At 35.7% G+C, this 13,933-nt stretch overlaps 1 protein-coding gene across 1 annotated transcript; it reads right to left on the bottom strand.

The window, feature by feature from the left end:
- Positions 1–4,084: 4,084 nt before the first annotated feature.
- On the bottom strand, positions 4,085–13,615 carry LOC107088167 (transcription cofactor vestigial-like protein 4). The gene is made up of 6 exons (XM_015380173.1): positions 13,512–13,615; positions 12,862–13,020; positions 11,088–11,250; positions 10,487–10,703; positions 9,650–9,764; positions 4,085–7,038 (listed from the first exon to the last, which is right to left on the bottom strand). The coding sequence occupies exons 2-6, from the start codon at positions 12,941–12,943 to the stop codon at positions 6,839–6,841; spliced, it is 777 nt and encodes a 258-aa protein (XP_015235659.1). The 5' UTR covers positions 12,944–13,020; positions 13,512–13,615; the 3' UTR covers positions 4,085–6,838.
- Positions 13,616–13,933: the final 318 nt, after the last annotated feature.

Here is a 13,933-nt window from a genome sequence, read left to right as displayed (position 1 = left end):
TCCACATTTCCCACTCTTTATTTACAATGTATATGAGGCTGCAGCTGTATCTTTGCAAGTGACGTGATTGGTAATCGGGTGTGTTGGGCTGTCAGCTCAGGGTGCATGATCTTGCCAGCATGACTCAAGTCTGCCCGTGAGCTGCTTCCTGTGCCTGTGCATCTACTCCAGTTGCTCGTATGATCTATTTTAGATTCTTTTGCCCAAGGATGTGTGTGCATCCTCACAGTGGAGAGCCACAGAAAAAATGAAAAATAAAAAGGAAGAGGAGGACTAGGAAGAGGGGGAGGTGATGATGTTCACATAATCTACAGGCAATCATGCAAATTCCCCAGACATTGTGCATTCACCGATGCTGTAGATAGGGGTGCAGCCCTGGACTCTGTTCAGGCACAACAAATTTGGAATTATGCAAACGAATGAATGAGATCTCTATCAGCCGTTTGTGGAGCAAAGCATGTACAAAGTATGTGAGTCAACATGTGTGACACTGTGAAACACACTTTTCCTATTTAGCCTCTGGTAAAATCTTGCATTTATCCAACTGGATTCATTTATATGCCATACAGTGGCCAGAGTGCACCGTGTTAAGCTCTTCTCATTGGTTCAGTTCGTTTACAAAGGCGAGGGAGCACAGTGTTTGACATGTGTGTGTCCTGACTGTGTGCCTCAAAGCAGCAGACTACATCCTCTTACTGAAAAAACATGAGGCAGCGACCAAGAGACTGGGCCTCCATTTCAAGCACAGATGTCATGCTCCTTGTGGCCTTCACACATTGAAGAGGCCAAGCTGAATTTGGCATGACCCTGAAGTGTCATCTTGATTAAGACACTTGCCTCATGTCGGCTACCAATGCAGGCTGATATTTGCGTGCCTGTCGAGTTTTTCTATGCAGGGATATACTTTGTTTTTCTATATTTTTTGAATGAGCTGGAAAATGTAGCTCTCCTCCCTTATAATCCCACAAAATCAGGCTTCCTTGGAAGGCATGTTGCCGCAGCAGTATTAGGGGCATTGTGGTTTACTGAATGGTGGGAGTCTAATCTTGTGTAGGCACTGGGCTGTTTTAGGGGCTCTCCAGCAGATTTCAGCCAGAGGGTTGAAAGCAACAATTTTTCTAATGCAAAAAAAAAAAAAAATACATCATTTTATTTGCTCTAAATACTTTTGTCATGAATATTTTCCAGAAAATTGTGGTCTAGTTGTCATTTTGTGCATTTTCATTTTAGTGTAAGGAATGCATCAGAGCCTAAACATCAAGTGTATCTAAAGAAATGTTTTTAAAAATATCAATCATAACAAAACAAAAAAAAAGGTCTAAAATCTAATAGGGTAATCTGTTTAATTTCTCTCTATGATAAATAACAGTGAGATCTGAGTTAACCATACTTGATATTTGAAATATCAAAAGGAAATATTCAGTACACTAAAAGATATACCAAGGATTTGCAGCATTCATTCCAATCCTCTGGTTCTGATGATACTCTGGTTTTTTCTCAAAGGATTGAGGAATTTTATAAGATTTTTAGAGGCATAATGATGCCATCTGCTGGTCAAAGGAGAGATCCTGAAAAATGTCATCCTTTGGATGTTAAACAATTACTTATATGCAGTTATGAAAGGTGCTATATTGCAAAAAAAAAAAAAAAAAAATCCTTGTAGCACAATGTGAATCCCATTTTTAACATGTCCCACTGTCAGTGTTTTAATCACCATGGCTGCAAACAAATACTGTCTGATAGACTGCAGTTGATGTCTAATGCAACATGGCAACTGCTAGTCGAGAGCAAGCCAGCCTGGCTGCAGAATCTATTTCACACATGTGGTCATTAAGTAGAAAATAGAAAGACATTAGATAAACAGTTGTTGCAAAGCCGACCTGTCAGCAGGCTGTTTAGGTTGTGGAAAAGAACATTCAACTTTCAAATATCAACCAGAGGGACCTGATGCTCAGAGATAGTGTTAGAACAGCTTGTGTCTGACTCTGGAAACCTCATTTCAAATTCTCCACAACTATGGCAACAGAAAAAAAAGTGGGACTTTGGAGGATTTTTTATAAATTACTTTATCTTATGGTAAAATAAAACAGGTGTTTGTTGTGGAAATACTTCTCTCTTGCATGTAATCAAACATTTGGCTGACTAAGACATGCAGAATCTAAAAGATGAACTCTAGGACGACTGGGTAGACTGCATAACATTTATCAAAGCAAGAGTAAGTAACATTAGCCCCTACATAAAAACACATGTGCAATATACAGTTGCACAGTTACTTTAATTATTATTGGACATACCAACGTTTAGTTCCTTTAGCTAAGCCAGTTGCCTTACTAAAAATAAGCTTTTTTTAATCCAAGGCTTCCAGGTACTCAGCCTACAGATTTCATGCTTTTCAAGTGAAGCAGCTGAGAGGGCTGTTCTAACTTATTTAGTTTAAAATCGTGGTTCAGGGTAAATAATCATTTTAAGATTAAACTTTGGGTGTACTTTAACTTTTCATGTACATATACATGCAACCACATTGATTTGTCAGTACATTTTGGTTATATGTTCCATGTTCTTTGGCTACTGCATATAGGTACATGCAAAAATATTAAAATGCTCCTTACTTCACCAATCTGCTGCAGCCGAGCCCTATTTTAATGGGATGTATGTGAAAGACCAACGAAATGTTTCATTGAATGTGCATATGTGATTTTCAATTATTTATAAAAATGTATTTAGATTGGGTTTTGGCCATTCGAACATTAAATATACTTTGATCTACACTGTTCTGCTTGGGGGCGGCTTTACCGACAGGTGACACAGGTCGCTGCATCAGCTGGGCAGCGCGCAAAGTGGCAGAATAAAAAAACAAAACAACAATCAAAGGTATGTTGGTGAGGTTTTGGTGTTAAAACAAAGCAACTATAACTTATATAACTAAGATCTTAGAGCTCCTCTATAGTTTAAGATTACTTTGATTTCAAATTGTGTTATAATGTTAAGCTTTATCTATAACCTTAACCAAAATGGAAAGTAGAAATCCTTTTCAATGACACAATAGTTTTGAGTTTTGCCTTTGATTTCCCAGTTTTATGCTACTTTTGATTTTGCACCCTCCCTGGTAGCACTGGGGTATTCATTTTTAAAGATAACATTTATTCTTTTTGGCTGTTGCCTTTCAAAGTCATTGTCTTAACCTTATTTTAGTTTTAATTTTGATTGTAGAACTTATTGTTGCTTTCTATTCATTTAATTTGTTGGTTATTGTAATGCTATCCTTCAGACTTAGATTTATCTTCCTGATTATTGCCTTTAAAAAGTTTTGGGGTGAACGTTTAAAAAAAAAAAATTATTTTGGAATAACTGTGGAGGTGATTTTTGGGAAGGGGACAGGGGGTAAAGTGCTACTATTGCCTTGGGCACCAAAGAACCAAGAGTTCTGCTTTATGGGTGATTGTTTAAGTGTATCCTGCTGGCAGGTGAACCCCCCCACCTGACCCTTAGCTTGCAAACTTATCTGGCTTGTTCTCTAAAAAGGTTTCATCGAATGCAGAGTACTAGCTGTGCTAGCGTGGTTGGTTTTTTTTAACACTTCTTTCTTAGATTAAGTTAAACCCTTTTTAATTTCCAGATAATGGTTTGAACGGCGCTCTGTGCTTCCTATAAAAAAAAAAATTGTTATCTGACCTCAGCCCTTTTTATGCATAAATTATATAATCTCTCTATATATATGTGTCTTCTTCTGAAGGCACTTGGTTGCATGTCCTGGGCCGTCCTCCCAGAGGAATGTGCCAGTACCACCATCCACAGCGGCACCTGAAACAGAGGTCCAGCCACCTCCACTGACTTATTTAAATCGGATCTGTTAAGCTAAATCTAAGCACATTTAAAAACTAGATGCATTTGAAGAGCACCCTCACTACTTCAGGATTACTACATGTGCAATATGAGTATAAATGTATTTAAAAAATCCAACCTGGAAAACTTCAACCTGAAAGAGACTTGGCAGACCAGCATTATAGCCTGAAAATTGTATGACAGCTTTCTGATAAATATATAGCATGAAGGAAGTGAAAACACACAAAACACAAACATTTAACTATTTAGTTTATTTGGAAAATATTAAAGTACAAAAGTTGTTTTCCAGAGAAATTAAGATGAAAAACCCTTAAAAATTTTCTACAATGATAACTCCTAAAACCGGAACTTTATACAGTCTTTCAGATGCACGTATTCAAAAACATTAAATACAGGCCTAATACCACCAAATACATTAGTGAAACTTTTACTTGTGTCAAACAAGCAGATCCAATATCCCCTCTACAAATACATACAGAAAGCCCAGACGGTTAAAGAAGTCTGCACAAATGAAGCATCAATGTCAAAAAGCTGCACTGATTAAAGGAAAACTCTAGAAAATATAAAATATTGTGTCATTCTACCTCCTAAGTAGTCAGAAAGGAAAGCAAATATTGCTGATCATTCCGCACTGCGCAATGATGGTCTTGAATGTGTAAAATAAAGTAGAAAAGATTATATAACTTTATAAAAAGTAAGTCAATATTAAGAAAACATGGGTGGTAAACTTCTAAAGGATAACTAAAATAACAAATCACAAAACATGACACTACTAAATGCGTGTGCTGGAAACGTTATCTAATTTTTCACATTAAAACAATCAGCTTTGATTTGATTTTACAGGACAGAAAAAATGGTCCATACGTGTGGAGTGGAAGAAAATGATACATTTTTTAAAATTCCTCAAATCTGCATTTTTATTCACCCCCTGTACTCCAGCATCCCTGAATAAACTCCAGTGCAACCAACTGCGTATTAGTGAATTAAGTTGTTGTTTTTGAGATTCAATCTCAGTAGAAATCCAGCTGTTCTGTTAGGGTCTCAGAGGTTTGTTGAAAAACATTTGAAGAGAAATCTAGAGCAGGGCTAGGTCATGAAACAATATCAAAAGCCAACAACAAAACTTTTTGGTATATATAAAATAAATGGCATGGCATGAAGCTAAATACCCCATTCCTATGAGGAAACATGGTGGTGTCAGGATTATGCTGAGGGGACAGACAGGGAAGTATCAACATTAAAGTAGATTAATTAGAATTACCTAATCATTACAAAACGTAGAAATATTTGAAAAACGTAAAACATTTTGTATCCTTTTCTCTCCACCTCACAGTTATGTGCAACGTTTTGTTGCCCTGTCATGAAAAGTCAAATTAAAATTCATTTGTGTTTTATGGTTAAACTTTTAACGTGTGATAAAAGGTTTGAAAACCTTTTCAAGAATCAGTATGCAGCAACCAGAGAAGAAAAAAAAAAATCATCACACTCTACTGGCCCATTCCAGCTGCAGTCAGGTGTTTACAACTTATTCCTGCAGGGGGGCTGAAACCAATGGTCACTTTTTACATTTATACCAATAACAGCCATTGCAAGTTATTTTTTCTTTTTACTTCAAAATTTTTCTCTCGTTTTTGCATTATGACACATTTAGGTTTTTTTGACACAATTTTTTTTTAGAAAGGTAAGATGACGAGAATAACAAAAGTCTTATTATGAGACTAAATAAACCAGAGCTGTATCACAGATTTGATCTCTGACACCATAGGTCTTTAATTTTAAAAATGGCAATATTAAAACGGCATTTAAAGGGTAAAACCCGTGTACAATATTGTAACAGTACTCACTAAGCACGACTGATGTGACAGCTAAAAATCAAACAGCAGTGGTGGAATGTTTATGCAAACTTCAAAACTAAGGTTATTTAAGTGTATTTTTAAAATGGCAAAGTGAAATCAACTTCTTTGTTAATGAAGTTGAGAAATCCCCTCCAAAGCTAAACTCTCACAAAAATCAAAATATGTAGAATAAATAAAGTCACTGCTCATCAGCTAGAACACAGAGGATTAGATTTAGCCATATTCAGTCACGTATTAAGCTACAACATCCAGCTCTGTAGCTGCAGCTGGTAAAACTGCAAAGACAGCCTTTCCAGAGGCCGCAATTTGTAAATGGATGCTCAGATATGCAATTTTAAAAAATAGTAGGAGTACAACTGTACCAGCAGTGAGTATTTCTAAAATATAGCAGATAAAAATAAAATCTGGCTAAATACATCGTTTTAGAATAGTCTGTAATAGAAAACAACTATCTGTAACATGCTTTCTATTTAACGTGTAACTACAATTGATATTAGTGGAGTTGTGTAATCAGATTTAGTGAACGTATATAAGTAACTAGTTAGTACACAGTGGATAAGTCCAGTTCACCAACATAAAAATGAAGGTTTAATCTAGTGTTTTCTGAAAGTAATAAGGCCAAGGCCTTAATCGACTTATATAAATCTCAAAACGCATAGTTGCACATATTACTTCCAACAGGTAACCTGCTACCCCAAAGGTGGAGAACATAATAGTGCAAAAGAGACATAGCTGTCATTTTCAAGTAATATTGATTAGAAAGCAGTGTGATCTTAGAGTGACATTGAAAGAATTGATGTATGGCTTACAGGCTGATGGTAAAAGGCAGGGAAAGTCTTTGGCTAAAAGGCAGGAAGGTGAAAGATTTCAAACTGACTACTTTGAAATTTACAGAATGATTATGTGCATTTTCTACACAATCATTAAATGATTCAATATCAAATCGTTCCTTTGTGGGAGAATTCTGATAAATTAAAATGACAAAGCCTGATCAGATGTTCTAAAAGATTGACCTTGAAGTCCAGGCAGGAACCACCTATGTGAGCGCCACATTCTTACACTGTTCTTGGCTAGAAATGAGAATGAGACCTCTCAACTCGCTCATAGACTCTAATCTATTCATTTCTTCCCACTGCCACTTATGGTTCATCCTCTGGATTTTGCTGGCCTGTACCCCTGGCCTGGATCTGAAGCCAAGCATCACCCAGTGCCTTTGCAAAGTGGTCATCCACAGAACCTGTGATGGACACCGAATTAGAGACAGCCTCCGCTTCTTTGTAGTTTTCTCCAAGACTGCGACGGAAGTGTTCCTCGATAACTGGGTCGCATACCGTCTTGGCTGAAAATAATTGAAAGGAAGAAAGCACTATTATATAAGATTGCATTAAATCAATAAAAAGATACAACATAAAATTAAAAAAGTCAGTTTTAAATGTTTTGAACCAAGGAAAACCAAAAAGGGTTCCCTCACTTTGGTTAACATCAAATTCAAGGATCTTTCAAGGAATTTCCTAGATCACTTTACTCAAACTCGTATGAGGAGGACTTTAGGTACTCCCATAGCTTATTATATTAGTTATAGCTAATATAGAATATTACATATTATTTTAATAAAATCCAAATTATATTAAAAAAAAATAAATGGTATAAAAGTTTTTTATGACACTTTTAATTTTAGCATGCATGTGAGAGGTAGTTTCCTTAAAGATTAGGATAAAGGTCTAGGTGTAAAAACCTGAAGTTCTTTTATGACTAGATCTCATTTTAATTAAAACCTTATTGTTGGAAATCTGACCCAAAGTGCTACCGAGCTGCAAAAACCTTTTCATCTTAATCTCACCAAAGTTAGGATGACGCACAAGTTGAAAATAAGGCAAGACAAAAAAATTCTCTTCAAATATTAACCATATTATTAATTTATTTTTTTTTGGGGGGGGGGGTCCAACTGTCTTGAGCAAGACCCAAATCCTGAAATCCCCTGTAATTTCTCCCCTACGAAAAGACTGGTTGCACCGATGTATGTTTCTACGCACGCATTAATCCGATTACATTCAGGAAACACAGGAAGCTAATCCTGAACAAACCAAAGTAAACGAACCACTGAATGCAATTTTCATCCATGGGAAAAAAAAATAAAAAATCAAACCACAAAAAGTTTCAGAGAATTTCAAGGATAGGTTTCATTTATGGTTTCTACACTCATTCCCAAACTTGTAAGGAGTTTAAGGACCTGTGGGAACTGTGCTGTATAGAGAAAGTCTCTCCTCTCTTTTTTGCCTGCTTTACTGGACCCCGATTAATTGTCTCTTAATGGTTTATTAGATTACATTTGATGCATCCAATTAATTGATAGCACCTGCTTAGAAGGTAGTTCTCTTATCCACTAGAAGGCACTGCTGTTGATTTTCAAGCGGAGCCTCACTGGTAATTGCAAAAAAAGTAATAGCTAATGGCAGAACCAAGACATGCTACATAGAAGACATGGATTGATTGCATTTAATAGTGACAAGCAGACAGAATGAACTTTATGAGGTTCTATTTCTAGATATAAACACTCAAATACATTAAATTATCATATAAATAGTGCAGATGCTGTGCTCCAAGGTGGTTAAACCTTGGAGCACAAAGTCTCTCCAAGCACCAAATACTGGATTACACTAAATATGAAGATCTACATTAAAGTTGTTGTCTACTTTATTGAAACAAAGTGGCAATAGTCTGACAGCATGTCAGAGTGACATATCCTGTCTTTAATAAAGAGTTTGACATCTCTGTACATTGGAAATCCTGTTTTTCACATATTTGATAGATCTTTCAATTTAGTGACCTTAGTTCCTGTTTTGATATATCTTCCAAATTTGTCTTGTTTAACAATGTGTAAGAAAATATTGTTTTTTTCAGTCAATATGTAATACAGCTGGCACAAGACCTTATCAAAGTATAAAGATGTACCAATTTTTTAAGCCCTTATGCTAAAGGAAAGATCCTCTTGATTCAAGTGAAAACTAAGGATGTTTTTGTTTTGTTTTTTCCAACAGATAGCTGATCAATCATTAGTCAATCGTTAAGACGGATCAACTAAAGATTAATTCATTCATTGATGATGTCTCTGGTTCAGGAGTGGCTTGATATGAAGAAAGTGACATTCGTAGCAGGTGTCTGTTATTCGAATGAGTGTGACTCAGTGCCTTTCTGTGAAGCAGGTTCATCAAGCCACACTTCTTCCTTCCAATTAATTTTCTGTTAATATGCTTATATACAGCATTCTGTGAACAACCAACTTCTTCAACAATTGAATATTGTGGCTCAACCTCTTTGAGGAGGATGAAGATGATGACTGCCTTCTGAATGTGCATCAAGTCAGCAGTTTGAGCCTAGTTTAGCCTAGTGACCCAGAGAGAGAGAGAGACCGCTTAAAGGCTCAAAAAAAACTTTGCAGGTGTTCTGAGGTAATGAGCTAATTGTGGTGTGACACCACAACTTTCCAACGAGGGATCATTTCACATTATTCTAATTTTCTGAGACACAAAATGTTGGGTTTTCATTATCTGTTATCAATAATGAATAAAAATATAAGAAAGAAAGACTTGGAATATATCGCTCCATGTGTAGCATTGGACTGGCAGTAAAACTGCACTTTTACTAAATATTCAACATTTTAATATTTAACTCTAGTTAAGTACGACAATAATGAGATGGGTTTTTTTAAACAGTTTAAAATGAAACTATGAGAAGCAAGCACACTGATTGCTTTTTAATTGCAAGGCACTGACGTTGACCCGAATGCTGCCGGCACTTCTGGGGAATGAATGTGGGTAAAGCTGAAATATCTCATTGCTTTGTAATCAGGCCGACTGTTTGAAAACACAACTGCTTACAGATCTAATGGCTCAATTTAAGGTCCCATTTCAACAAGATTACCAGAGTAATGATGTTACATTAAGGTTTACCATTTGTCTTCCTCTGCTCGTCGGCTGCAGTGGGGGGGCAGCCATTCATGTGGCACTGAGAGAGGTTACAATTCCTGTTACTGGCTGGAGCACATGTGATAACGGAGGGTCGATTCTAAAAAAAAAAATAAAAATATTAACATATTCAAGGAGTTTCATAAAAGCTAAACGGTAAAAATGTTGTTAAACATCCTGACTAGTAATATTTCTAACCGTAACATTCTTTGTACTGATAGACCTAGTATTCATGATACTTATAGGTACTTTTGAAAAAACACTTTAAAATCACCAAACTATTATATTCAAAGCTGAACAGAACATTTCAGCAGAGATTTGATAAGCCTTTTAGCTACAAAAAGTAATCATTTAGTAAAAGAATGTGGAGATACACATCTCAGTCAAATTATCTCAAGAGAAAAAGCTCAAACAAATGAGCTGAGAGTATTTAATACCATGGGTTACATTTCTTTTACATAAGAGTTTTTTTGCTTCAACCAAAACTAGAAATTCAACTGCATATGATAAAGGCACGTCTAACCACCTTTGAGTCGACAAGGGTTAACCATTAGCTGCACATTTTGATATCAGCAAATGAAAAAGGGCAGATTGTTTTCTATGCCGACATTCTTATGTTTACCGTCTCACGCAGAAGTGCAGCGCCCAACTGTTTTGACAAAACAGTTTTAAACTTCATTTGACAAATGTTTTCATCTGGTCATACAAGATTTAATGGGATTTTAACTGATTCTTTAAACATCTAAGCTAACCCACAGCACAGCTTCTACCCTGAATCACAGGCTATTAAAAACATGCAAACACCAGTCAGAAATGATGTACCTGCTGACGCTCTGTGGTACCACTTTGGACAGTCCTTGACACTTCAGAGTTATTGTAGCTTTTGGTCAAAGCCAGAGGCTGATCTATAGCGTAACCAGAAATGGATGCATATGGGTGGTTCCCATGGATACCATTAGAGGAGGTATTAATATGCTCCACAGGACTGTGGCTGAGGCTCCAGTGCTCATTGCGGTGATCTCCAGCAGAGGGACGAGCCCTGAACAAAACAACAGCAGAGCAAAAAAATATGCCTACCAGATCAATCGGATTGTACATAACTAACATAAATGCTACTTACTGTGTCAGATTTATGAGCTAGCGGAAGAAGATGTAGTGTGGAATTAATGAAGCAACAGAAAAAAAGCTCTCTTAAACGATTATAGCAGGTAAAGAGTAAATGGTTCTTCAATGTTTTGTTCTTTATAACAAATTGTGCATTTATTGGGTATTACATAAAGCATGCTTAAAATTGAGTTTTCTGCAGTCGTCATCGTTACATTCCATTAACTGATCTATATCTCCTAAATGGAAATTAAAACTGAATAAAAAATATTAATTAACTTGATATAACTTTGTGACTTATGCTGTGTGGTGCACTTACAGATGAGTAGCAAACATTCTGCTCATTTTGGTCATGTGGTCGTCGTCACAGTTGAGTCTGTTCTCCATTTGTTCGTCCCCATACTTCCGTTTGTTGGGGCAGAGTGGGGAGGGCCCAGTTATGGTGGACACAGCAGCAGACAAAGAGGGGATCCTGGACTCATCTGTGGAATAAAATCAGCAGAAGCTTTTCAATTTTTACATTCTATCACTATGTATCAAAATAAGGATTATTGATTAAAAATATATAACTTTTTACTAGTTGACCTGGTATATTATCTTAAAAATTATATATGAAAACAATTTCAAATTTAGTTGATCAGAATATAATAAATATAAAAAAGAAATAAGAATATAATCATAAAATCAGTTTTCTAAAAAATAAATTTGGGCCATTACCTTTTTGTATATTTTGTATATTTTTGTAAATATGAATTTAGCACCTTATATACAGGTTATTGGGACAACGACTGGGGGGGTTTTAGTAAGTTGTTTAATAGATTAAAAAATTCCAATACGATTTACACAAGGAAGACAAGTTTAGACTAGTTGCTCTCTTGTATGCAATAGTGGTTTTTTTGTTTGTTTTTTATTTTATAAATTGTAAATGTTTTATAAGTTAACATATGCAACCTTTATGTAAAGTCCCCAAGAGTCACTGCTTTGAAAAACCCCTTTTGGTTCCTTCTTACAGCTGGAGGTGTTTTGGGTTATTTCTCTGCTTGCTTTGCACATCTACAAACTCTGTTTTGGGTTTGAGAACATGGCAAAGTCAGGATGCCGTGTTCAAGGTTATGAGCAGTGTTAGTTCTCCATACATAAGTTCAGATCTTCAAAGAATCCAAATAAAGAACGTTCAACTGTAAGGGAAAAATTAATAAATAAAAAATGCTATAAGTGGAAATGTTGTGGCTGATCCACAGCGATTGTCACCTATGGATAATCCAAGCTATACAGATGTGGTTCATCCCATTTAAATTAGTAAATTGCGTATACAACTTTGAAGGGAGACCTTAAACAAAAAAATTAATTTGAAGCAATAGACTTGGAGGTAATAATCATAAGGAAAATAAAAAAAAGAGGAAAAACCATGGAGAGAGTCTAGTCCAGGTAGGATCCGTCAGATTTATAGTGCGATTAAGCTCTAAACAGCTGAATTTAACTCTACCATTTCCTTTACCCAAAATATTAGAAGCCACAATAAACCATAATAACTTAATATAGGGATAGTCACTCAGGTACCTTGATTTTAACCCTCTCCTCTCTACAGTTATAAACATTGGCAATGTTTATTATATGATAAATTTGAAAAACGCTGAAAGATTATGATTGCTTGACATAATTGTATACATGTTTAATAAATACAATAAATGTCCAACAAGTGAATCGAAAGAAATTATTATAATCTATAATTGATCTTTTTTATAGAGTTAAAATGTCACATAAGTGTCAAATGCTTTTAAAAAACCTTACAATATTTAAATGAACAATGCAAGATATAGGGGAGAAACTTTATTTTTATGAATAACATTACTTCTGTGTATTTCTTTCTTGCATTCTGCTGAATGTAAAATAAAAACGAATGTTTTTAAAAAATAATTGAATTTCTGGATTATGTTTTAAGAACATTATCATTAAATGTTACAATTCAACAAGCAAGAGCTGAATTAGTGGAGTGAATGCAATAAAACAGGAGGTAAATGTGCTGTAATGTAACAGTAGTGCTTTGTAAATCAAGCTTTCTAAACATATAGAAATATAATGGATAAACTGACCGTCGTAGTGCAGTCTCCCAATGTTATTGTTCATCTTGTCCAGGAACTGAGAGTTCAACAGGTCCATTCTAGTGCAAAGCATTTATGTGTACAGGCTAGGTGCTAACATTGACGTTAGCAGGCTATCCCCCACACAACGAAACAACGCTGACGTAGGTCCTTTAAAAAAGAGACACTGGTGAATTTCATATTGTAAAAAGCGTTCTAATTCAACATATTTGACAAAAGCTAATTTCCTAACGATATTTTTTCATTATCAAACTATGTCCCAACAGGCTCAAACACCCACGGGCTAGCAGCACAGCTAACCAACTGTTAGCCACTAAGCTAGCTGCTAAAACTTTACTTCTTTCAAATTGTTTCATTTTAACACTTGACATTATATAGCTACACGACACGACTAAGTTATAGTGGTGTTAGAAAAACACACTCAGAAAACTAATAATGTTGTAATAGTCTTTAAAGGGAGTTAGGGAAGTAGAATGCTACCTTTAGCTAAGTAACTAACTAAAACGAGCACAGTCGCAAACTCGGTTTAAAAGTTCATATTTAGCTAAAAATGAGACATTGACACGTCGTTAATGACAATTGATTATTCTTAATCCAACAATCCTAATATCAAACAACAGTAAACCTCTAACGTTACTTACTTGATCGATAATCTAGGTCCTACATCAACAAAACTATAGTTTGTGCTCTGCTTCTTCGTGTACTTTCCCATCACAGGAGGAGGAGCCTTCAAACAAAAGGCCAGCCCCACCGAGGAGACGAGGGATGTTTACGAATCCACCTGATCTACAATCATGTCATAACATGAAACTATAATAACTGTAATATTACGTTGTATTTTCGACTTGCTGGGGATTTAAAAAAGCATGCGTTAAAATAAATTACACAAATTGCATAATAGTTTTTAAAAAGCAGACTTGGATTTAATGACACAGCTCCTCTCTGGGACTAACATTATCAGAAGTGACCATTGGGACCTTAATGCTTAATAAAGTTTATCGTACGATGGATGGATGCACTAAAGTAAAATAACCAGCAGGTGTCACTGTTGCACGTGTCAAAC

This window comes from Cyprinodon variegatus, unplaced genomic scaffold (assembly GCF_000732505.1).
Source record: "Cyprinodon variegatus isolate N-32 unplaced genomic scaffold, C_variegatus-1.0 Scaffold208, whole genome shotgun sequence".
NCBI lineage: Eukaryota > Metazoa > Chordata > Actinopteri > Cyprinodontiformes > Cyprinodontidae > Cyprinodon > Cyprinodon variegatus.
The sequence above is the reverse complement of the archived record's forward strand: the minus strand, read 5'-3'. Positions and strand labels throughout refer to the sequence as shown.

Coding starts and splice junctions, on each gene's coding strand:
- LOC107088167 (XM_015380173.1), bottom strand. CDS start 12,943: ATGCTTTGCACTAGAATGGACCTGTTGAACTCTCAGTTCCTGGACAAG. Junction 11,251..12,861: donor TGGGAGACTGCACTACGACG/GTCAGTTTATCC, acceptor TTTATTCCACAG/ATGAGTCCAGGATCCCCTCT. Junction 7,039..9,649: donor CGAGCAGAGGAAGACAAATG/GTAAACCTTAAT, acceptor AATTATTTTCAG/CCAAGACGGTATGCGACCCA.